This window comes from Aspergillus tanneri (assembly GCF_003426965.1).
Source record: "Aspergillus tanneri strain NIH1004 chromosome Unknown AapTan_8_pilon_pilon_pilon, whole genome shotgun sequence".
Classification (NCBI taxonomy): Eukaryota; Fungi; Ascomycota; class Eurotiomycetes; order Eurotiales; family Aspergillaceae; genus Aspergillus; species Aspergillus tanneri.
The window spans coordinates 238,514-263,617 of NW_022984635.1; the positions used below are offsets into that span (position 1 = coordinate 238,514).

At 45.9% G+C, this 25,104-nt stretch overlaps 8 protein-coding genes across 8 annotated transcripts; 4 read left to right on the forward strand and 4 right to left on the reverse strand.

Annotated features, from left to right (window-relative positions):
• Positions 1-2,606: 2,606 nt before the first annotated feature.
• On the forward strand, positions 2,607-3,451 carry ATNIH1004_010707 (uncharacterized protein; the record flags this gene model as incomplete). The annotated part of the gene is made up of 3 exons (XM_033575275.1): positions 2,607-2,898; positions 2,968-3,253; positions 3,307-3,451. 3 exons carry the CDS (start codon positions 2,607-2,609, stop codon positions 3,449-3,451), a joined length of 723 nt encoding a protein of 240 aa, XP_033421130.1.
• Positions 3,452-5,013: 1,562 nt separating this feature from the next.
• ATNIH1004_010708 (uncharacterized protein) lies at positions 5,014-5,931 on the forward strand (the record flags this gene model as incomplete). Its single annotated transcript, XM_033575276.1, has 1 exon — positions 5,014-5,931. The coding sequence occupies one exon, from the start codon at positions 5,014-5,016 to the stop codon at positions 5,929-5,931; it is 918 nt and encodes a 305-aa protein (XP_033421131.1).
• A 1,108-nt stretch (positions 5,932-7,039) lies between these two features.
• Positions 7,040-9,607, reverse strand: ATNIH1004_010709 (uncharacterized protein; the record flags this gene model as incomplete). Its single annotated transcript, XM_033575277.1, has 5 exons — positions 7,040-7,390; positions 7,472-7,582; positions 7,636-7,896; positions 7,956-8,352; positions 8,403-9,607. The coding sequence occupies 5 exons, from the start codon at positions 9,605-9,607 to the stop codon at positions 7,040-7,042; spliced, it is 2,325 nt and encodes a 774-aa protein (XP_033421132.1).
• A 1,067-nt stretch (positions 9,608-10,674) lies between these two features.
• Positions 10,675-11,400, reverse strand: ATNIH1004_010710 (uncharacterized protein; the record flags this gene model as incomplete). The annotated part of the gene is made up of 1 exon (XM_033575278.1): positions 10,675-11,400. One exon carries the CDS (start codon positions 11,398-11,400, stop codon positions 10,675-10,677), a length of 726 nt encoding a protein of 241 aa, XP_033421133.1.
• A 1,942-nt stretch (positions 11,401-13,342) lies between these two features.
• On the reverse strand, positions 13,343-13,993 carry ATNIH1004_010711 (uncharacterized protein; the record flags this gene model as incomplete). The annotated part of the gene is made up of 1 exon (XM_033575279.1): positions 13,343-13,993. The coding sequence occupies one exon, from the start codon at positions 13,991-13,993 to the stop codon at positions 13,343-13,345; it is 651 nt and encodes a 216-aa protein (XP_033421134.1).
• An 825-nt stretch (positions 13,994-14,818) lies between these two features.
• Positions 14,819-16,687, forward strand: ATNIH1004_010712 (uncharacterized protein; the record flags this gene model as incomplete). The annotated part of the gene is made up of 6 exons (XM_033575280.1): positions 14,819-15,146; positions 15,206-15,392; positions 15,449-15,509; positions 15,847-15,944; positions 15,998-16,048; positions 16,126-16,687. The coding sequence occupies 6 exons, from the start codon at positions 14,819-14,821 to the stop codon at positions 16,685-16,687; spliced, it is 1,287 nt and encodes a 428-aa protein (XP_033421135.1).
• A 1,953-nt stretch (positions 16,688-18,640) lies between these two features.
• ATNIH1004_010713 (uncharacterized protein) lies at positions 18,641-19,263 on the reverse strand (the record flags this gene model as incomplete). Its single annotated transcript, XM_033575281.1, has 2 exons — positions 18,641-18,692; positions 18,770-19,263. 2 exons carry the CDS (start codon positions 19,261-19,263, stop codon positions 18,641-18,643), a joined length of 546 nt encoding a protein of 181 aa, XP_033421136.1.
• Positions 19,264-22,122: 2,859 nt separating this feature from the next.
• ATNIH1004_010714 (uncharacterized protein) lies at positions 22,123-25,083 on the forward strand (the record flags this gene model as incomplete). Its single annotated transcript, XM_033575282.1, has 4 exons — positions 22,123-22,232; positions 22,297-23,379; positions 23,534-24,908; positions 24,988-25,083. The coding sequence occupies 4 exons, from the start codon at positions 22,123-22,125 to the stop codon at positions 25,081-25,083; spliced, it is 2,664 nt and encodes an 887-aa protein (XP_033421137.1).
• Between the last annotated feature and the right edge of the window lie 21 nt (positions 25,084-25,104).

A 25,104-nucleotide genomic window follows, 5' to 3' on the forward strand; every position in this document is an offset into this window, starting at 1 on the left:
ATGTTTATAAAAAGCTGGTACAATTACCCTTATCTACCGGACTTTTAGACCGCTGTTTCGCCAAAGAGATATATTCACAATTTAATTGCTATTAGATGGCTTCAAAAATTTATAGAGGCTACAAAGATCGGACGACAATGGGTGAAAAAAGTGTGTTAATATTCAACAGCTACATGTCCTATAAAACTGTTAAATTCTATAACTCTGGAAGGATTATTATATTATTCCCTTTTGTTTTCGGCCTTATACGACTCATACTTGCCAGCCTCTTAATGGCAAGGTGTTGGATACCTACCCGCGCGGAAGGTGGATTTCCTGATGGATATCATTAGCGTCCAAAACAAGAGCTTTAACCAGCAAACCATTCGCAATTTTTTTAAATAACGTAGTATATACCCTCCAGATAGCTCTGCTATTATTCAAAAGCTTCAAGATGTACTTCCGCCTATACCAGAGCTCTCCGCGCCCAACCTTCGCAAATACAGCGAATCAACACTTTCTCCGAATCTCTCTTCTTCTAGCATAGAAAATACCCCTCCAAAGGTCGCCCAAGGCCTTTGAAAAGAACCCGAAGCTCTCAAAGATATTTACCACCAAGAGTCTCACGCTAAAGCTCCAGCGTGGCCTTCAGCATATATTCTACCTTCATAAACATACGGCAAAAAGCTTGCAATAATAAGCGATACAGTTAGTAGAATGTGACGGATGCAAGCCCCAGGAGGTGATAAATTACCAAGAGAGGGATTTTAAAAATCGGAGGCTCTGGTATACTCAGTACAAATGATGCCAATCGGCCAATTAAGGTCAGGAGAGAGAAAGAAGCTATACAAAAGAAGAGATTGTATAAGCAGTGGACAAAATTATACAGCGCAGCAGAGAAATAAGCCTTTTGGATAGATAAGCAGGAAGCTCATCGAACAGCTTCACACAAACAGTTGCTTAATATAGGGAACGATATATTGATATCCTAGACCACGATAACTACCATAACCTGCTTGGATGGTTGACTCGTGCTCCCTCTCTCTACAATACAGGAAAAGGGGTTAAGTACTTGGGGGCGTGAACCCGCATATTAGGCAACCACCTAAGATGCAGATCATTACTTTATCAATACTCAGGGTGAAAGGCAGTATAAAGGGAATAGCATCAATTTTGGGTTTATGGAGTAAATTGTGCCTACGGTGTGAACCCCCTAAGCCGAAGGCGGTGGGGGGCAGTGGAAGGAAGGTACTAATACTTAATTAAAGCCTTCAGTTACTATCTTTTATGACTAATCATATTGAAATGAAATTGAAATGTAAAAAAAAGTTGAAATTTCAATATTTCGTAAAGGGTTTTCCGATTTCAAAATTTCACCACCCCTATTGTTTACTTCCCTGCACTGCCCCTTACCCTTTCTTCCTCCTCTTCGCGCTTGAAATTTTGGTTAGATAGCACCAATTTGATCAAATTGGCTGGCCATCTCATTCCGTATGTGTGACTGCCGGACAACTTGATTGAATTGATGCTATTAATATCTTAACAAGAATTTCAAGCGTGGGGAAAAGAAGAAGGTAGAAGGGGCAATGTCGAGAAGTAAATAGTACAAACAATGCAAACAAATAATCACGTGATATCACAGTATTGTGCATCGTCTCGTCTCAATGGTCAATCCTTGAGTGCGATCAGTGGTGTAGATCTTCGTTGCTAAGCATGATCAACTTAGTTTCTGGGAAGTTATCTGTTGCGGAAACACTATAATCCGCCAGACTTGGCGGTGCGGAGTATCTGACGATCGATTCAACCCTGAATCCTTTAGATAGTTGAGCACCCAGATAGGAATGCAAGAGACTCAGTTGGTTGAGATACTGTGATTCCTGGTGTTTCCACTGAATGACATCTACTTCCTAATTAGGCTAGTTGGCCTGTAGCTGATAGAATAGCTCCCTGCGCATCACTTCCCCTGAGTTCCACAACCTTATCCACCTCAACTTGTATTTGGAAACTTGCCACGAAATGGAAGATGAATTCAAAATCTACATAAATTCCAGGCCTACTTTACCATATTTCCCACATCAAGGACGGAAAATCGACGGTGTCGGATCTAGAGAGAAGAGAAGGCAAAGTTCAGTAAGTGCTATTCACAAAGGCTGCTGCTGTCGTGCGCATTACTGATACAGGATTTATTAAGGATGGTCTCGGAAAGCATCGGCAGTGTATGTTCCAGCAGTGAGGGTTCAGCCAGTCGGCCCAACTGGGTAGTTACAACAGTCTCTACTGCACGTCGAGATTTCGTGTCCCTGAAGTGATTGGCATTTAAATCATTGGAGACATGCCTTTCATGCGCTTGAGTTTTTTTGCGGAAGAGACACGAGTTGCTAGGCTTAGAACATAAACAAGAATCAGGCGAATCAGTTCAAAGTGATGAGAAGGTCGCCAAGATTGAGGCCCAGATGGAAGAAAAATACACAATAAAATAAGGTGCTATTGCTACATTTCAGAGGCTGATCGATGAATGGGATGAGATGGTTTTAGAGAAAAGCGAGGAAGAAAAGATAGCGATTACTAGTGAGAATATTGAGGCCAGATAACCATCTCCGGCAATCGAGGAACGAGCTTGTTGAATCATGGAAAACATCAGAGCGGAAAGCAAATATGTGGAAGTCTCTCGGGAAGAATATCTCTCCTTACCAAGTCTATCGCTTTGCGATAACCCTGATAAGGAGGATCAGCAAAAAGCTGAATGGCTTGCAGAGCGGGCAGAGCGGAGAGTAGAATTTCAGCAGAAGCGTGCTGCGCGAAAGTCAGAAGAGAACGAGACAGACATGACATCATACTTGTATCCTACTTCTACAAGGTCCTTTCGTGATGGAGATGGAATGCTGTCTAAGGATTTCTCCACATCCAATGTTGACTCAGGTGTACTCTTCTGGGGCAAGACCCTTCCAATCTACTACGGTGCAACATAGTCAAATCTAACCTCTAGAGCCAATAGTATCCCGAGGGGCCTCTCCGAGTTCGACGGCACAATCCGCCAGTTTGTCTATACGTACAAATATGCTGCCCATCCGGCAATGTGGAAAGTGCGGCTGTATTACTCCAGCTCTGTCACTGATATTCACAGCAATACTGAGACTCTTGCCGGGTGGATTGCACTCTATGAGTCAGTGAATCCGATGAAGCTTCAACGCAGTGTCCGAGCAATCAATAATCCAGACAGTGATTGGTGCCCTGGAGCTGTAAGCAATGGCAACAAGCACATCGACAAGGATGTGTTATCATAGGACGATACGATTGGTCATCTTATTGGCGCTATCTGATGGATAGAGACTTCGAATCTCACTTCAATGAGTGGATTGCCCCTATCATTGGAGATGGGCGTGTTGGAGAAGCCATGGCATCCGGTCAGTATTTTATGGCTATAGACGCGGAGAGCTGGGGACTGGAGGCACTGCGTGCTTGCAAGAAGTGAAAGGAGGACTGAATATGTAGACGGATTGTTACCGGGTGATCAGCAACAGGAAAGTGTATTTGAGACATCTGGTGGAAGAAGTGTAGGTGTCTATGTTATCACCTTGGTAGTGAGTATGAGTATGGTGAGTCTAATTCATCTCGATTTTGAAGAGCTTTTTGTTTGCGACATAATCACGACTCATAGCATATGGTGGCATAGGCTGTCCGGTTTTCTCGGGAAAGAAGCATCAAACTACCGAGAATCAAATGAATTAGTTGCTATTGTTTATGACGCGATGGACGATCTGCTAGAGGGCATCCAACGTAAGGTTGAAGCTGATCCAGAGTAGCTACGATTATGGAGATAGGCCCACCGGTGCGCATGGGGGATATATATGCTCTTACACTTGTTAGTGTCAAAATATACACTATATAGGGCGACGGATGGTAAAGACCTAATTAACAGGATGTTGGCCCAGTGCATACTTACATTAGCCCTAAACAACTCATAAATATGAGAGACGCTTCCTGTAGTGTTGGTTTAATCAACTATGTGGTTGGTATTATGTAAACTAAAATGTCTTCTTTTTAATGTTGCTACCTCCCCTCTTATGGCCATATTGGTTAAGAAAACAGAACAGTCATGTACAGCAATCCAGGAGTTTATGGAAGTAGAAAAATAGGACCCATGCCACGAGAGCGTAATTTCATATGGTTGTTGGTCCAGTTTGCTGTGCTGTTCAGTTCCTCTACATTTACAGAGAAGTAATATCGATTTGATTACATGCATGTATTGATCAAGGAATATAGGATATATATATCCGGATACCAATAGCCGAGGTTACTTGATCTTCGCTACCAGCTATGTCGTCAGCACCGTGTCTCAGCCGATCTTATCCCAGCCAACAGACCGAGCCACTACATTTAACTGTGTCATAGGCCCTCCGTGGTTCTCCCCTTCCCTTATATCAGCCCTCCATGAAAAGCACTACAGGTATATTGGTTTGACATTTTTATTTACCTGGATTATCGCTCGTCCCTATCTGCTCCCCTGCCCCTTTCCCATTCATGACCTTGTTTCCCATCTCAAGCTCCCACTTCTTTCATTGCCCCCCATCTTGTTCTTTCTTCACACATTCATCTCCCTATCGAATAAGCATTGACTGCACTGTAACACTGACTAGTTTAGGCCCACCCCGCCTATGAGCTTCCAGCAAGTCTGGACGTTACCCACGAATGGTCCCGCATCGCGGCCTTGGGAGAATGAAGATCAGCGCCGGAAATGTGGGGTTCATCAAAGGTTCCTGGCAAAGTCTTGGCTCAATGCTTAAAAATGGCCAATGGCCGGCCATGCGAATACGATGACATTTGTCTAGGCAGAAATTCGCCATCAGGATTGAGATCCCTAGCCTAGTCGTTCCGGAACACGAGGCCACAGTGCAGCTTTTGCTATTTTTGGTGTTTTTGGCTCGGAATATCAAAGCTGTCAGAAGATCCGACCCGTATATTAATTAGGTGTAGTATCTCGCTACTTGAATCTCAACCCTTCTTACCCCATACCTACATCGGATACTAGACAAGATGCGAGTTATTTCCGTCCTATCGTTGCTGCTCGCAGCAGCCACAAACCTCTGTCAAGCCGAATATGACTCACGAAAATACCATCAATTCGACAATGGTACCTGGATCGAAGATATCGCCGGCTACGGAGCCTCCTGGTATGTCAAGTTCAGCCGCTACGATCGGCCAATCGTCTACCAAGTCGACACGGCGCATCAACACGGACCCCCCCAGCCGCTATATACCTTCCCTGACTCTATCGGGCTGACCGGTATCACGGAACTCGGATACGAGCGTTATGCCATACTTGCCCGGACCAAAGTGAACGGCCACGACGCAAGCTCCCTCTGGACGCTGAGTAACAACGGCAGTGCCCCTCAGGCTGTCAAACTCATCGAGAAAATCGGAAACGGCGGCACACTCAACGGTCTCACTACCCTTTCTTCCACCGTCGTTCTGGCATCGAATACCCTCGCAGGGGTAGTCTACAGACTAGACCTCCAGACACGCACCGTAAAGGTCGTCCTCAAAGACCCAACTATGGCTAAGGGTATTAACGGTGTCCGCTACCGTGCGCCATATCTCTACTACACCAACTCCGTTCAGGGTCTCTTTGCGCGCATTCCGATCGATCCCATCACTGCAGAGCCAACGGGTAAAGCACAGGTGGTATCCAAAGGGGCCTCGTTGGTCGGCGCGGATAGTTTTACGCTAGCACACTGGTCGGACGACGCCTTTGTGGCGAACTTTCAACGGAATACGGTTGTCAGAGTTAATACCACAGCGAAAGCGGCCGAGGTGGTTGTCAGGAATATCCCGGCGCCATGCTCTGCAGCGTTTGGCTCGTCAGGGGGGTTGTACGTAGTGACTAGTGGGACGGGATCAGATGGAGGGGCGAGTGTATGGTCTGTTTCGGTTCCAGATGAGCGATTTTCTTAGTTTCTACTTAGCCTCTGTCTAGAGGGATCTAGTTGTGTGGAATTCACCATTATTTTTTTCGCTTTCTTTCGAAGGTGTGAGACCTGAAACCTGGTCACCAAGGAGAGATTTTGAGCCTCGGCTGAGTATGTATTGGAGGTAGCTTCGGTGTCTAGGTCAGAGGTATTAGTTCTTGAATTATCATCGGTCACGACCAGACGCACGCTTCCACTTGCTGCACGATTTTCAAGCCAACCAGCGCATCAAAATGAAGCCATAGAGCCACATATATTAAATGACATATAGAGATTGTTGTGGAATTCAGGACAAGGTATACGCAGGGCGCTATAAAACAGCTGCAGGCCGACCCTTAGCCCAACTAGGAAGTAGATGTTGTTTGTGGAACCACCAGGAATCACAGTATCTCAACCAACTGAGTCTCTTTGCTCGACCTCTTTTGCGCTCATCTCTCTACTAGTGTCCGGGGTAGAATGGAATCTTCATGCAGAAACGTCGCACCGCCAGGTCAGGCAGATTATAGTCTTTCCATAACAGAGATCTTGTAGTAATAAATTATATCATAATAAGCTACATAAGCTACTTAATTATCCTAAAACGACTGTAGGAGATGAATTTACCATCTTTAATAATTTACTATACCAGATGGCTCTATATTCTGTAGTAGCAATATATATCTTGCCATACCCTCGCCCGTGGACAGGCTTTGGCAAGGTATAGTTGCAGGTAGGTATCCGCTAATATAATTTTTCTCTTAAATTACTAGATACGCGTCACGGACCTGAACTTGTGAACTTGATCACGAGAACCACACATGTGGATGGATTCGATCCCACGAAGGATTCTCTCTTTCTCTCTTCGTGCTTGGTTTTCTTTCTAATATCAATCAATATCATCTGAGGTTGATGAGTGCCTGAAACATACAAAGAGCCAGCATCTTCAGATGCAAAATTACGGCTCATACAAGGTGATAAATGCAGTTGACGAAAAAAGCTGGCTGTGCTGGTTGTTCCACTAACCTTGAATGCAGGGGAATGCGAATAAGAGATTTACCGATCCAAGGATCAGTAAAGTTTTGCAAATGTGATCCTCCAATGGCAAAACATAATAATCAGCAAGCATTAGCACCATCCAACTTCGATTCTTTCTGCTGGCTCAGCTGCTTCCTTCCTGTTAACCATCCCACTATCCTATGTACGGAGTCTCCCACAAGCCACACTTCAGATGGTGTCTGCTGAGTAGGATGAACATCTTGAAATTTCTCTCCCCTGTTGTCCCCACGATCTTCACCCCGGCTTCTCACGATATGCTCTTTCCATTGCCGGCACACGTTTCCCATGAACCCTTTGACGTTCTCCATGTTAAAGGCGACCAGAAATGTAATCAGGCCAACAACTACAGAAGTGATAATAAAGGGATTTCTCGTGCTACTATTCTGGATATCTGGAATGGCCCAGAGCGCCTAAATATCGAGCTCAGTTCATTGTCCGTACGAACAGATGTTCCAGATGGCATAAGTATTTAGCAAGCTAGAGGTACTTACTGCGCAGACTGCTAGCGGCAAATAGAAGATGTTGACGTATGTAAGGAGCATCATATTCTGACCGAGTCTGGTTGCGATTCTTGTCTCTGTGACTGAAACCCAGGCAAACTCCTGCTAAAGGTGAATTTGGGTGATTATTTCCTGGAGAGATATGCTATACTCACAATCTGTAGAAGATCCCGGACGGTTTGATCCAACTGTCCAATCTGATTGTTAATACTGAGTTCAAACTCATCTATCAATAGCATCAATTCCTTTGGAATCGAGTTCACGTTGTAGTATTGACAGTAGTCGTTAACGAATTTCCTAGCCTCACGGGCTTGGCTTAGTAAAATGGTCCGAAGCTCAGTCCACTTCTGCGCATCACTGGCGAGACAATCGATTAGCTTCGGATTTTTGCCCTTAGAACTCAATTGACCCAGGCGCTGTACCGCTGGTATATTAGATCAAGCCAAATCGAAGTGGAAATATAAGAACCACTCACTCTTTCTGATAGATGCTCCTCGGCTTGTTGGCATAGTCCCAACCACCTTTCTTTTAGGTGGACAATAAATTGTTTGAATAAATCCATCCCATCACTCGGTATCCAGCCGTATGGGAGCGTGCTAAAGTATACAATTGGCCTCCATGCTTCACTCTTCGGATTCGTGGGTCGTCTTATTTTCCATGCAATTCTGCTCTTGCCGCCAGTGGGGACACTGAAGTATTTCCCGGATGAGCCCTGCTCGGCGGGAAACAAGAGAGAAACTGAAACTGCAAAGTCACCCTCGGCTTCTTTTCTTGGGAGAGAAACGTGCAATTTATTTGGTACTAGTGGCTCCTTGGAGCCGGGGATTGGGATTTTCGACCATAGCAAGTCGTCTGAGTCATCCACGAGTAAGCTTGAAAAATCAGTAGACCGATATGGAGAATTTAAAGCTGTATAACATACAGGATACGTTGATCAATTCCGGAATTCGACAATTCATGAAAGTCGGATACAAAGTCCACCCGTTTGGTGCCATCATCTCCTTCGGACAACTGCACAATATCTCGGTCTTGTTTTCCATACGCATCGCGCCATTCCTTCGCAGTGATACGATCCACGCGTGCTTTGCGTTTGAGCAGCTCCTGAATCAAATGGCAATTCCTCCTCTGCATTGCCAAGCGGAGCGGCGTGAGCCCGTCGCAGTCTTGGGGATTAATTTCGGCTCCACAGGAGATCAGATCTAGTGCTATCTCCAGATGTCCCAAGGAGACGGCAAAATGCAATGGTGTCTCACCACGGTCATCTCTCGTATTGAGGTCATACTCATTGCTCAAGAGTAGATTGATCGCGGCCCGGTCCCCTTCTTTCACAAGTTGATGCAATGTGATGGTGTCAACGGGTGCCAACAGCTCCACAACGGTCTCACGTCGGTTGTGCACAGCTCGCGAGAGCGCGGTCTGACCGTCACCATCTCTGAAGTTCGGATCGGCATCATCCAACAGCACCTGCACAACATAATGGTGGCCATTCTCGGCAGCCCACGACAGCGGTGTTCGACCGGGGCAGAGAGCACATTGCTTTTTCAGGAGTAGTTTTAGCATATTTTTCTGCCCATTCCTGACTGCCCACCAGAGCGGTGTTCGACCTTCTATGTCTTCAATATTCATGTCAATGTCGTTCCTCGCGAGCAATAGCTTTACCACCTCGATACTTCTGAACACTGCCGCCTGTAATAGGGGTGTTCGATTCCTGTCGTCTTTGCAGTTCACATTAATGTCATCCCTTGTGAGCAATAGCTCGACCGTGAGTTTCCGCCCACTGGATGCCGCGTGTCCTAGCGGCGTGTAATCACGGTTGTCTTTGCGGTTCACATCAATCCCATCCTTCGCGAGCAACAGTTTGACTACATCCTTATGCCCACGCCCTGCTGCCCACGATAGCGCTGTTCGGCCATCCTTGTCTTCGCAATTAACGTCGACGTCATTCCTCGCGAGCAACAGTTCGACTATATTCGTTTGTCCCGACTCTGCTGCCCATGATAAAGGCGTCCGACGATTGTTGTCAAGGGAATTGACATTTTCCCCGTCCAACAATATCTCCACAGCGCGTGAATTACCCAGTCGCGCTGCCTCATGGAGGTTCACCTTATGATCGATTTTCAAGTGCATATCGAACTAAACGATTTCAATTGGGACGATAGACTGAAGCAGTACTCCGGTAGTCAAATTTATCTCTTGAGTCTCACTCGAACTCTAAATTTAATTTCCTCGTATTTTTTCTAACAATTACTAACATAATGGGGCTAGTGTTGCACCCCGACACGTGAAACCAATTTTGTGCCGCGACCGCTCCTCGTTTCCATCTCAGCCAGAAATCCATCTTAAACAAGTCATTACAAATCGAAAAGTGCGGAATCACCTAAATACACTGTTACGGTGGGAAATATAACCTAGACGAAAGCATAACTGCGACAAGGGAAAACTGGGCTTAATTCCGGACGCGATTTGTAAAGCACGCTAAAATCTCAGCAGCACCCAAGAGGATAGCCTTATTTTGCAGCAAGGAATTATTATGAAGGGAAAAGATTATATAGTGCGAAAGATTAGATGCTAAAAAGCAGTTCTATATCTCGTCTATATAAAATGATAAGAAATTAGATGATGAGGTATCCGGAACGTGTCGGTATCGCCAACGGGAATTGACTTCTCTCGATTGTGTACCCCGCAAGCCCTGGTGTGTATAACTTACGTAGGTAAAGTCTATGGTTGTGTGAAGCTTAATGCTGAGTAATGGAACATGAGAATACGAAGCATGGAGAGGAAAGAAAGTGGATGAAGGCGAGCAATGGAGTATATATCTCCCTTTACTACCACGATCCACCGCTTCTCCATGACCAAACATAATAGATGGAACAAACAACGAACTATGCAAACCAACATCGCAAATCAATATTGCAAACCGATGCTGCAAACTGACTCCGTACTCCGGTCGTCACAGTTCCCAGACACGCCCTAATAATATAGTCGCATTCTGGTGTCAGATGCTCTTGGAAGCTAAGATGGCTCGGAAGAGATGATTTTCAATGAACTGCTTCGCAGGAGATGTTGGTCATTCTTGTCTTTGACTAGGGGCAATGTGTTCTTCATCAGCTGGTTTGGTGATTATCACTGCTGGTGAATTCTGATAAGATTTCTTGAGACAGATCACACTCTGCTTGGAAATGAACTTGACATGTTCACTGGTTGCCCATTTCTTTCCATTTCCTGAGGGAGCGAGATGAGGATATGGTGTGTGGGTGATTAGGACCCAATACGCTATTGTGCAACTTAACGCATTTTTCCATCAAAGACAAGGCATATTGAATCTTTTCTTGGGATTTCCAAGTATGGGCAAGGTTAGCCATGCTGGTCAGAGTGTCAGGATGCTCTGGTCCTAGCACTCGCTTGCGAATCTCCATTACCTGCACTCCTAGCTCCGCTGCTTCTTTCCATCGTCCCTGGCTCTCGTATGTTAGAGCCAGGTTGGCTATACTGGTTAGAGTGCCAGGATGCTCTGGCCCCAACACCCGCTTGCGGATATCTATCACCTGTACTCCCAGCTCTTCTGCTTCTTTCCATCGTCCCTGATTTCTGTATGTTGATGCCAGGTTTGCCATGCTGGTCAGAGTGTCAGGATGCTCTGGTCCTAATTCCCGCTTGCAGATTTCCATATCCCGCACCTGCAGCTCTTCTGCTTCTTTCCATCGTCCTTGGCTACTGTATGTTAATGCCAGGTTGCCCATGCTGGTTAAAGTCTCGGGATGCTCTGGTCCCAGCACCCTCTTGCAGATTTCCATCTCCTGTACCCGCAGCTCTTCTGCTTCTTTCCACCGTCCTTGGTGACTGTATGTTGATGCCAGGTTTGCCATGCTAGTTAAAGTATCAGGATGCTCTGGCCCCAGCACCTGCTTGTAAATCTTCATTACCTGCACTCCCAGCTCTTCTGCTTCTTTCCATCGTCCCTGGTTCTAATATGTCGATGCCAGGATACCCATGCTAATTAAAGTGTCCGGATGCTCTGGTCCCAACACTTGTTTGCGAATCTTAATTACATGCACTCCTAGCTCTTCTGCTTCCTTCCAGTATCCCTAATTCTTGTACGTTGATGCCAAGTTGTTCATGCTGGTCAGAGTGTCAGGATGCTCTGGTCCTAGCACCCGCTTGCAGATCTCTATCACCTGCACTCCGAGCTCCTCTGCTTCTCTCCATCGTCCCTGATTTGTGTATGTTAATGCCAGGTCGGACATGCTGGTTAGGGTCACTGCTTCCATTTATTTGCATGCTTATAGTGTTTTCAAGTATCACAGCTGCTTCGTTGTATCTTCCATCTGCCCACAGACACCTGCCAATATTCTGAACCAAATGTATGTACCTTTCCTGCCTATTTTAGAAGTTACTTTCCCCAATCAGTGAAAGAGCATGCGGTAGGTGTCCTCGCCAAAGATTTTAATTGGCATGGTTATTATTTGGAAAAACTCTGTCCAACTGGTCTGCTGTTTTCTGTATATGCAGGCTGAATTGCTGCTGCTTTCTCAGCCAGTTTTAAGTTAAGAAATAAACCAGTCGATGGACACTCAGACTATGGTCTCTAACTTGCTCACTAACAAAGGAAAAGGCCTTGAGAAGACCAACTGCTTTAATTTTCTTCTTTTTAGATATGGCTGGGGGAAGCAAAGACTGTGGAATTTCACGTGGACTTATGCAGGCCATGAATAACAGATAGTTAGCTGCCAGCTAATTTAATCGCTGAATTTGTTGAAATAAGATTAACCAGGTGGTAGTAACAGGGCTCTGAGTATCTTTATATCGCCCTTTATTTCCGAAGTCTTCACTTAGGAGCTTAATCACATCTGACTCCTGCTCATATAAGAGTGTGGTGTATTTAGAAAGCTTGATATTATTTTTATTTATATACGCCGCTGCCTGGTTAATTGCCAGGGGGAGAAAAGCCAGCTGTTTAAGAAGAATAATAGTTTTGTCACTATCGTAAAGCATGTCTTTTTTTATTAGTGCTTTTTTAAAAATCTTGACTCCGGTCTCTGCATCTGGCTCGAAGACGTCAACCACAAAAGTAGATGCCAGTTTCACAGCCAGCTTTCTATTGCAAGTGGTAAAGAGGATATGGCCTTGCTCGCTCTGGGGCAAAAAGTTGGTTAAGACTGGTTTACCAGTATTGCCTTGGACCCACATGTTTATATTATCAGCATTGTCAAAAATTAGAAGCCATTGCCCTGCTTCCTTCCGGCTGAGATAAGCTTTTACTCTGTTTTTTGCCTCTGCTGGCTTTACACCATGGATGCCAACTTCCTGTGCCACACTCATGTATGCTTGTTCCACGCTCTCAAGGCTGGTATATGGAATCCAGAAAATCAAGTATTTGTCTTGCATACGGTATGCTAACTCAAGTGCAATTTAAGTCTTCCCAACTCCGCCTAGTCCACAGATTGCAACTTTGGAGGGCTTATTCTGTTGTTTGATTATCTCTTTTATTTTAACAAGTTCTTCTTCTCGACCTATAAATGCCCAATTCTTCCAAAAGGGGACCGTCCAGTGGCGCTCTTTATTATTTTGTCTTTTCTGATCAGCAGTCTTGGCATGTATAGGAACTACCATAAGAAGAGTTTTTGCATAGGCAGCAGTAGCAAGAGCCGCGTATCCTTGCCACTATTTATTTTTATGGGTGTTGCAATAGTCACAAATTCCTCGTATAGCAGGCGATGGGAGTTTATCTATGAGCCCCGCAGCCTCCATTTCAAAACAGAGTACGTTTATCTCGCCAGCAATTAAATCACGAGTTGCAGCATCTTTCAAGACCTGATCCCCGGAAGCGATTAAGCCATAGTGGACATAAGGTTTATTAGTAGTTCATGGAGGGCGCTCCACAAGTTGATTCCGATCACATGCAAAGCAGTTGGGCTCCCCTTCTTTATGGTTATATATCTGTTGAAACAACCAGTCATATTTTGGTCGTGAAAACTGCTTTCTTGTCTCTTCATTCCTTTGTGCATCAACCAGGATATTGCTAAATAATTTCTTTCCTGTTAGGCTGTCGCTCTCCACTTGAGACACCGCCTTTAATAATACTGGAAGAGGTTTATTAAGCAACCCAGTATACTGAAACTGTCTGTTGCGAATTGTTTTGCCATAGTCGTATTTAATAACGCCGTTCGAGGCAGCAGTTGGCTTGCTAATCACTACATCACCAAGCCGAATATCAACAGTCTTGCTTGGAACACCCCCGCCAATGCCGACCATCAATCCAAATTGGATATTCGGGTAGGTAGAGACCAAGTGTGACACTACCGTTGAAGCGGATATTGTCCCGTAGACACCAGCAGGGAGGCAAGCCACTACCACATTATGACCGCTAATACTTCCAAGTGTGTAGACATTGTGGTCGGCGTGTGTCTGACTTAACGGAGGGTGAACTTCATCTAGCATGATCTTTGCGGCAGCTATTTCCAGCGGCAAAGCGCAGATCCATGCGACCGTGTAATCGTCGTGTGTGGATGCCATTTTTACCTGTCTCGTAGAACGTAATAACACTGAGAACCAGTACAGTTCCAGTATTCTGTCCTCCCAAGAATGCAAGATTTGGAACAATCTCGATGTCTGGTAGATTGCGAATAATGTCTATGAATGATTAATAAGCTACAGCAATGGAGGGGTAGTCAGCTATGTGTAGCTGCAAGGCTGTCACGTCTTGAGCCAATCAATTTTAGTACATACATAAGCGAGGGCAACAAGAAAATCCCTGGTAAAAGATTATGGCTGACAAGCAGTCCGCCATTGCACTGTCGCGGAATCCTGTTTCATAAATGGACCAAGCATTTAAACGTGAAGTTCCATTATCAACGCAGCGTGCTCGATAGCGGAGAGATTGATATTCAATATATTCCAACTACACTAGAGGCTGTGGATGGACTCACAAAGCCATTGGGACCAGGTGAATTCTCGAGCTTCTGTCAGTTAGTCGGTATCGACGGTGCTCCAGAAAAGCCAAGAAGGGCATCGTGATCGTACAAGGGCGCTCTTTCCACTTTTTCTCCAGATAGGGTTTTAGTGGTTTTACCGAGGCCTAGTCGACCGTTTAGTGCAGTAGGTATCGGATCAAGTGGAATGTCATTATTCCATAATAAATTAGCAACTAGCAGGGCAAGGCTGAAAGGAGGCTCAGGTCTAATTAGGAATAAATAGGAGTAACGCATAGCCTTGCGAGTTGTGACATGCTAGTATTTATGTCGCCTCTCCTGGATAAAGGTGGCTAGAATTGCCTCGATACCAAGACAGCTCTGGAGTTCACCGATCTTTTTACACCTCAAGCATCTTGTACGGTCAGCCATGGCTCGACTGGCCACATATGTTACCGCGGAGTGTGATTCTACACTGCTGCGACGGAAGTCGAAGACCACGTCCGCTCAGGGGATCTCGAGTCACACGGCAGGCATTGCCTGGAGCTGGTTTGTTGTCACTATTCCTATCACGGGGCTGATGGTCGCCTTGCTGGTGATGGTGTTCCATTACAGCCTTAATCATGGAGACTATCCATTCGAAAGCCTGCGCTTGCCATCCGTAGAAGATGAAAGTGATGTGTTATATGTTAGCCTGAACTCCGGTATTATCCTCTTTGTTACATCGTGGGCCAGCTCTCTGGCCCCCTATTGTCAGGGTTTGTTTTACACTTGGCTTCGTATCCAATTGCACGCCGACTGTTCTACGATTTCCAAGGGAGTTGTGTGGATCGCTTACCCACCCCATATCAATTGGCATTGACTTTGAAACTCATCGATGGGAGTGCACTTGGTGGAATATGGAATTGGATTCTCTATCTCTTTTCGTGGAGGAAGAACCGTCAGCCGCAGACACCTCCTCTCGTTGTGGCCTCCAGTGTTGCCGGGCTTGCAACGATTCTAGGGTACCGATTCTTCTCACCCTGATCTTCGAGACTTTCGCTAATTGGTTTCGGGCTAGATTACTCGTGTCTGTTGCTGATACCTGGCTCCACCTAACAACAAGCACGGCGCCCTTTATCGTGTGTCTCCCACCACCGTACCGCCTGATTACAGTTTCGGGCTTGTGCCAGAATGCCTCAAAACGAACAACTCTGCCGCGGCGCAGGATCCGTGGTCTTCCAAGTTTCCACCATGCAGCATTACTTATTGGGGCCTGAAAAATTCAACCATCTCATTCCAGGTGATGAGTAATATTTCCGCAGATGCCACGGTATATACATACACCGACCCGCACGGAAAGCCCTTCACATATTTGGGAGTACCGGAGCACGCAGCCCTATTTAGACGCGATTTCACGGCCAGAATGCAAACACCCAGTGTCAGCTCATCTCGAAGAAGTATCCTTACCTCTCGCAGGCCGTCTTTAACTGCTCGGCTGCTTTTAATGGGCTCGCTGGCGGAGCAGTCCTGGAAAGTGCATTCTTCGAGGGCAAGCTGGACGCGAAAACTACGGAGTTAGCAACCCGTACTACTTCGCGTTAGCCTCCGGGGAGTATGTAAATGATAGCGTGGTCCCGGATCCGACCGAGTTTGTGCAAGGCCTCCATGGAACGGAAACGTATATTCTTGGCTGCAACACCACGATATACGACATTATGACCGCCTTAACAACACCATAACCCGATTTGTGCCTAGTGTCAGCAACACCTCCGTGAGCAATGTTTGGCAGACGAGCGTGTCGTACAACAACGACTTTTGTGTTCATAACTTCAGACAAGCCACTCAAACCGCAATCTTCAGCGCCACTGGCCAGGATTTCGCCAACAAGGTTGCCATGGCCTTTAGCAAGATGACTCTTGCCATGGGTGCTCGAGGCGTCGACCAGCAGCCAGCATTAGCCGCACAGGAACAAGAGACAGTGCTCGCAGCCCGCATTCCTAGGGCTCCGCTGCTCACTTTGGTCGTATTTAGTCTGCTGTATGTTCTATATGGCTTAATACTTACCGCGCTTGCAGTGTGGGCGGCCCGGCGTAAAATCCCGCATTTGCAGGCTGGGCTTAGCATCGCCGGCCTAGTTACAGATCAATTTAAAGAACCTAGCTCACGATGCAAGCCCAACTGTGTTAAGGACATGTTCGAGGAGCACTTAGGGAAGGCAGACAAGCGCGTGGGAATTGAGTCTATCGGTGACGATAGGACTTATAGGTATATTGCCCGGAAGACAACACAGGGCTCTAACCCCGTGACTGAGCTGTGACATTCGTCCTGAAGGAGGCTTGAGGAAGGGTATGCCATGGTCTACGGAAGAGGTGGACCTTCTTCTAAAGCTGACGAAACGCGAGAATCGCCCTTGGTCAGAGGTGGCAGGGTTATTCTTGTAGCTATATCCAGGGAGAAGTCCAGGCGCAATACAGGTATTCTGGTGTATGAAACTCAACAAGAAAGCAGATTAACGCCTCGTGGGAACAGTGATACTATATTAGCGTTCTGAACCATTCGCAAACGAAGAGAATGGGTTATCACAAGTATTTTTATCCACCGATGATTCAATTGACGCTAAATTCTATGGCTTGAGCAAGGACCACCCAATAGGACGCCACTGCGGTACCTGCCGCAGTGATTGGTGGAGGACCCAGTTCCTCCGGCGATAAATATAACGGGCCAATAAGACCTCATTTCTTGATACTTGGCACAGCCAGCTGCGGCGCGAAACCTTCGCTGCGGCACTAAAATACAATGATCAGGAATGGAGACACGCAGTACGATCAGAGCTTCATCTTTGGACAACTAGCTTCGATATACTCATTCTCAGATTCCTAAGGAAGACTTGCAGCATGTTACGGAAACACTATAATCCGCCCGACTTGGCGGTGCGGAGTATCTGACGATCGATTTAACCCCGGAATCCTTTAGATAGTAGAGCACCCAGATAGGAATGCAAGAGACTCAGTTGGTTGAGATACTGCGATTCCTGGTGTTTCCACTGAATGACATCTACTTCCTAATTGGGCTAGTTGGCCTGTAGTTGGTAGAATAGCTCCCTGCGCACCACTTCCCCTGAATTCCACAACAGCAGCTAACCGACGAAGGCTGCCAATCGTTACATACAAAAGCTGGATTTTTACAGGGTGACATTTCAACAGGGAACCTTATTCTGAATAATAATACAGAAAATCCATCATGGTCAGCAATCTTAATTGATTTGGACCTTGCTATCAAGGAGCAACGAGAACATCCCTCTGGAGCTAGAGGGAAGACAGGAACAAGAGTATCCATGGCAATAGGTCTGCTCTTGGGTAAGCAACATTCATTTAGACATGACCTTGAATCCTTCTTTTGGGTGGTGTTCTGGATATGTATTTACTACGACGGCCCAGGCAAGGAAATTGGGCCAAGTGATTTCGACTGTTGGAATTATAAGGATGACAGAAAGTTAGCTCATTCAAAGAAGGGTATAGTTAACGATGAAGCCGATTTCCTTAAGACTGCAGAGGAATCATTCACATTATACTATTAACCATTGGTTCCTTGGGACAACAGATTGTGCAGAGTGATATTTCCGGGAGGAGTGTGAAGAAAAGATGAAAAAGACTTTTTGGAGTGCTGCTAGAGATCCAAAGTTGTTAGAGCCCTAGGTAATAATCTTGCATATTTCTGAAAAAATAATGTCACGCACATGGTCTTCCACCGCTAGTCGCTCGTAGCTCTCGAGATCTGCTCACCGCTGATTGGTCGGCGACATGAATCCACTTCCTGGCACTTGCTCCAGTTCTGGTTCTGCAATCAATGGTGTTCAAACATGGCAACCACTAGCCATCTGTGGCATTGAGGACCCTCGCCAGCATGGGACTTTTCACTATCTCTGCTTCCGATGAACAGATAGGGGTGCATAGGGGAATAAATCCGCACTTTAACAGGAGGATACCTTGGTTAAAGGACTAGTACAATCAATCTTCTTCTAAATCACAACAGTATAGGGCAAAGTTCACCATCAACCGCACAAAACAATATAGCGCACAAAAATACAACAGAATGGTAACTAGCTAAATAGCTAAAATAGCCCTAATACTCCAGTGGCCTCTGATGAACCCTGGCCATATGATGCCTAAGGTTATCCTCCCTATTGAAGGATTTGGTACAGCTTTTCACTGCGCATTTATGACACCGAGGTGAGATGTGCTTGGTTTTGACATGCCGCACAAGGTCAGCCTCACGGTTGAAGTGTCTTCGGTATGTGCAGCCATCCCACCGGCACCTTAGAGCTTGACGGACGTCAATATACCTAGGCTCAAGTTAAAAAATGCCAAGTTATGTGTGATGTGTGAGGCAGAAAACTTACCCTTCATGCATCTGCCCTTGTACGGTTCGGCCTTCACTGCTGCCCTCGGTTGGAAATGTTGATACTAGTTGGTCCCCAGGGTTGCTATTAATATTGGTCGCTAAAATCTCGCCGTAGTAGCCAGAGCTGTTAGACAGAGTTCCATTTTGCATCGGCATAAAGTCGTTGTTTCCGGGATCGTTATTGTAAGCCCCAGACTGTGAGCCTATCGCGACCTGGTTATGTTGCAACCTAGTCGGCAAAGCTGGGTTGGAGCCTAGATTAGAACTCTCTCCTATCGGAAGGTAAGAAATAGGCGTGCCAGTTGGGGAAGAGCCAGATTGCCATGAGGGATAGTTGAACAAGGTGTGCGGCATGATTATTGGGTTGACTGGTAATGGCTCTATGTTGACATTTCGATAGGTTGGTCCAATGTTATTGTCCCCAGAGACAGCAGAGACAACAGCGTAAAGGGGTTTCGAACTTGATCGAGTAGAGACAGAGACATCAGACATTTTATTGATAGAGAAGTCCATGCCAAGGGATAATAATGTATGACACTTGGGATGAATGTGGGCGTTTAGTAGTTAGTAAGCAAGCAGCATCAGGGTACGTTGCAGATATTAGGTATTTTCCAATACAGCGAAAAATCTAGATGGAGATTGAGTGAAAAATATCGATATATGATGATTCTTCATTGTATTTATATTGAGTAGGAGTAATGGTTGCCAACGTGCTGAGTTGTGACCATAATGATATTTTGAGTTGTTATTTTGGTGCTTGGTAGTGATGGTGGGGCTAATTCTTGGATAATGGGGTGGTCAATAGGCAACTGTGGAGCCTCTTAGTGCCACCCTGTACTCCGTCCAGAGAAGAATCTGTCTCTCGCTCGCTCTTCTGACTGGGCAGGACAGACCCACCATCGGACCCCAGACTGCGCAGATCTCTCAATACATCCCGTATTACCCGTACGGTTTGAGTCATGGATCGTCCGGGTCCGGTCCTGGTAACACCGTCTGTACAGCCAATTTGATCCCCTTGCTTTTCTTTCCCAAGGTACCAGGCCGATGGAGAAATGAATTTCCAACATCTGACGGCTGCCGTACCTGCTGGGTACCTATTGGATGTACCTACAAAGTAATTTATCTTCCTGATCCAGAGAGCCAACCAGTACCCCTTACCGTAAGGGAAAAGCTCACTGTCGACCAAAGTGGGCCAATATTACCCATTATTCAGCATCCGCTCGGTCCGACTTTATTCCTTTGTTTTTCACCTTTTTTTATCCAGCTCTCCCAGATAGATTCAGATAGTTAGAGACCTCATTTTCTTCAATGCATATCCATATCCTTATATAATCGGTGATACTAGCTCATACGCGTATTCAGCTGACCGACGCTCACCTTCTGCTTCATCGTCACGGATGCTGCCGTTGTTCCGTGAGGGCGCCGAAAATGGCCTCACAGTACTGTATTGGAGCTCAGGCCGCGATGGCGCCCGCTCCTTTATCGTGGCCTTTTCCCTCCAGGTTCGTCCGTATATTTTCCACCCTTTTCCTGCTATCCGTTGCATTATCATTCTGGCCTGCTGTATTTACGAGCCTTTTTCTCTATACTTCTATCTCTTGTTGCTGTATGAATAAGAAGTGAGTGTAGTTGTTCTGTTTTCGAAGTTCTCAGCTAACGGCGAAGGCTACCAATTGTTACATACAAAAGCTGGATTTTTACAGGGCGACATTTCAACAGGGCACGCTATTCTAAATGATGATAATCGTGGTCAGTATTCTTAATTGATTTGGACCTTGCTATCAAGGAGCAACGAGAACATCCCTCTGGAGCTAGAGGGAAGACAGGAACAAGAGTATTCATGGCAATAGGTCTGCTTTTGGGTGAGCAACACTTATTATGACCCTGAATCCTTCTTTTAGGTACTATTCTGGATATGCATACACTACGATGGCCCAGACTCGAGTGTATAGATTTACCATTCTGGTTCAGGCAATGGTCGTTTCAGCAGCCTTTATATGGTTCGTAAAACTATATATATTCTGCATACGCATCTTTCTATCACTTTTTCCCTTCCCCTTACAACATCTCACCAACTGCTTACAGGTTGTTCACTGATTTGATTCTATTCTATTATCCTATATATTTTTACTCAATGGAAGAGCTTGATAATAGGCCGGGATTGCCACTTGATGACACCCAAGGGAAACTCTTTGATGGTCTGAAAGAAATGCAGGCTGAACTCCAACCCACCCAGCCAAAGAAAACAACCCTGGCTCTTGACTCGGAAATCTACAAGAAGCGTATGAGAGGTCCTCTGAGAGATCTGGAATAGCGTGATGGTCCTCAGTTTTATCCGAGACACGGCACGGCCACGGCGCGAATTCTAGTCATGCAGCTCAACTTCACAAATGGCAAGGTTATGACAGGACTCCTTGAATTCACCTGTGTTGCGGCTGAATATATTCGAAAAATTCGGCCGAATGGAGCTGTCTGAGTGAGCCATCTGAAGTCGTTCATTCAGTCTTGATAATAGGACTGTCCGATTCCTGCTTCGGGCTTTTAACCGGAGGGGAGCGCAGGGATTGAAATTTCAGCGAGTGAAAGTTAAGATTTTCCATTGCCCACAAGGTTTGGTCAACTGACTGGAACTGGTACGGTAAATCAGTAGTCACTAAGTGAAACGTATCTGGTTTGCTAAAAGGGGCACCACCTGTGCCACAGTTCTGCATCTTGTAAAGTGAAAGCTATTAGGCGATTAACTGCCTCATGATCTTTCAGATAGTCGTCGATCCACTGGTCAACGGCATCCACATCCCAGTTTTCTCGGGAAGGACGAAGTGAAGGAACGCAGCCAACAATATGCCTAACCTTGCGTTTAATAGCCGAAGGAGAACGTTTATAACCCCGACGTAATAGTAACCAGGACAGTGTTACCAGGACAGTGTTATGGGGCTGATACATCTGGAGGAAAAATAAAGAGCAATGACGCTGACCAAGGCTTTGGGCGCATTGTTCATCAAACATAGAATATTTAATAACATAAAATACTTCATGCACCTTCCTCAAATGCACACTGCGATTTAAAGTATTGGGAAAGTAACAACTGATCAAATGCGTTCAAGCTAATCGTAGGGCATGAAACCTTTCAAATCATATACATCGAAAAACAACGTGAGTCGGTAGATCCATGGTAGACATCTGTGCCTGACATCGTAGTGTTTACTTGCACCTGATTCGACGGGCTGCGACGCGTGTTGCGGCTGCGCCAGGCGAACCCCGCTTTGAAAATGCTTGTCAACGACTGTTTATCACTGTAGCTTCCCCCCTTCTCTTTTCTCTAGTCAAAGTATTCTCTTTTCCGGCTTCATGATGAGTTTTGGCTTCAGTATTGGAGATTTCATAACTGTCATTGAGCATGCCAACAGGCTCCGAAAAGACTTTAGTGGTGCACCAGCTCAATTTAAGGCACTCTCCGATGAGTATGGCGTCTCTGCAACCCTGATTATCCACTGAACAGATTCCGCAAACTGACCATTTTCCCAGGCTCAGGAATCTTTCTATCGTGATGCAGGATGTTGAAATTGATTTATCCAACATAGATCTGAGCAGTCAGCAAGGGATCAGGCTGCAGAAAATAGCAGATAGTTGCCGCGAGGTTTTTAATGAAATTGATAAGGCGGTTAGTCAATATTGCGAATTAGACGAATCCCATGGTATAAGAAGAATATGGAAGCGACTTAAATGGGAACCGAACGATGTTCGTGATCTCCGAAATCGCATTTGCAGCAATATCAGCATTCTTAACGCATTTAACGGCCGAATAACCCGGGACAACGTCACGGCATTGTTGAAAGCTAAGACCAATGAACAGCACCAAATTTATCTTGACTGGTTGTCGCCAGCTGTCTACGCAACACAACAGTGTGACTATATCAGTCGGCGCCAACCGGAAACCGGAGAGTGGTTTCTAGAATCCCCCGAGTTCCAAACCTGGCTTGAAAAGCCACAACAAACGCTATTCTGTCCAGGTATTCCAGGTGCCGGTAAAACGATTCTCTCATCAGTGGTAATTGACGAACTTGAATCTCGGTATGGGAACAACCGCGATATTGGTGTTGCGTACATTTACTGCAGCTTTTATCGCAACGATGATCGAATCCAGAAGCCCGAGTGCTTGTTTGCAAGCATCCTTCGACAGCTCGCTCAGGGCCTCTTCCCGGTGCCACATATCATCCAGGCATTGTATGAAAAGCATAGACTGAAAGGAACACAGCCCTCAGTGGAAGAAATGTCCAGAGCCCTACCGCTGATTGCCATTCACTTCTCAAGACTATTCATTGTGATTGATGCTTTGGACGAATGCCGCTTTACTGCCATGTCACGAGTTTTGAATGACATCTTCTGTCTTCAGGCAACACATAATGTGAATCTTTTGGCGACCGCAAGATTTATTCCAGAAATTATGACTAGGTTTCTGGGTAAGCCAACAAAAGAGATCCGTGGATCCAAGCCGGATGTGATGCGATATCTGAGAGCCAACCTGAACAAGCTTCCTGCATTTGTATCCCGGAATCTACAGCTACAGCAAGAGATTTTGATTGGAATCACGAATGCTGTAGATGGAATGTAAGCCTTCATGCTCTATTGAGATACCTTGTAAAAAAATGATCTCACATTAGTTTAGGTTTCTTCTCGCCCAACTTTACCTGGATTCATTGATAGGGAAGAGGTCACCGAGAGCTATTAGGTGTCAACTCAAGGATCTGATAAATGGCTCTAGAACATACGATTACGCTTATGACAACGCCATACAAAGAATCGAGGGTCAAGTCACGGACCAAAAGGATCTGGCTTGGCAATGCCTGTCATGGATTATCTGTGCCAAAAGACCGCTAACGACGGTCGAGCTCCGGAATGCTCTTGCCGTAGAAATAGGTGCATCTGAGTTCGATGAGGAAAATCTTCCTGATCTTGATGATATTGTCTCTGCTTGTGCAGGCTTGGTAACTGTTACTGCTGATTTATCGGGTGACATTATTCGATTAGTCCACTACACAGCACAAGAATACTTTGAACGGACGTGGACCCGCTGGTTTCCAGATGCCCATAAGGGCATTGCATCAACCTGTGTGACATATCTGTCTTTTGATTTCTTCCTATCAGGCATCTGCTTTTCTGATAGAGATTTTGAAGCGCGGCTCAAGGAATACCCTCTTTATGCATATGCAGCTAGGAACTGGGGGCATCACGCTCGGATACAACCCATAAATGAGGACCTGATGATGGGTTTTCTTGTAGATAAGCTCAAGGTCAATGCTTCTGCACAGGGACTTTTTGCCATTAAATCATTTTCAAGCATGGGAGATTACAGTCAACGAGTCCCATTGAGGCTTACTGGTTTACATCTTGCAGCATACTTTGGGCTGACAAGTGTGATTCAATCTCTGATTCATCGATATAACCAATCTTGCTCGATGGATTCGATGGGCCGAACACCCTTAGTGTGGGCAGCATATGCTGGCTATGATGCAGTTGTCAAGCTATTTATAGAAAATAATGTTGATGCATGCGAGAGAGATGGTGATGGCCGAACTCCGATATCACTGGCAGCCTCAATGGGTTGGGTTAATGTAGTGGAGATCCTTCTCGAGAATAATATTGAAATAGACTCCCTCGACGTGGATGGACAGACCTCTCTCTCATGGGCAGCATGTCGAGGCCAAGAGGAGGTCGTCCGGCTCCTCCTGGACAAAGGCGCCAATCCGGACACCAAAGACATGAATGGCATGACGCCACTTTCATGGGCAGCCTCTAACGGCTGGATGGGGATAGTGCAACTCCTTCTTGAACGACATGTTGACCCCAACTCCAAGGATAGGCACGGCCGGACTCCACTCTTCTGGGCCGCTGAGAACGGCCATTCTGCACTCATGGGGCTTTTGATTAACAAAGGTGCTCAGCCAGGCTTACGAAATGATGGGAGTCATGCTGATCAAAGCCCACATGCTCTCGTGATTCACAGTGCGCCCGGAGTGGTGCCAGACGCTTCTCAGCAAGACGTTGCACAGAATGATTTTGGCGTCTCGTGTTCATTCTGGACGGAACGTGGATTAGAGTGCCCACTATGCCTTAGCAAGCAGGATGAAGTACTTACTGTACGGTATAAAGCCCTTGGTGATTTCCGTCGACATATATACAATCGTCACTATCCTCGGTTCCGTTATTGGTGCTCAGAGCCACCTTGCTCTGATGGCGTTCAACGCATATTACTTCCGTCAAGGGAAGACAGTGTTATGCAACATTATGCCCACGTTCACAATAGACGGCTAAGTCGTCAGGATATAGATCGAA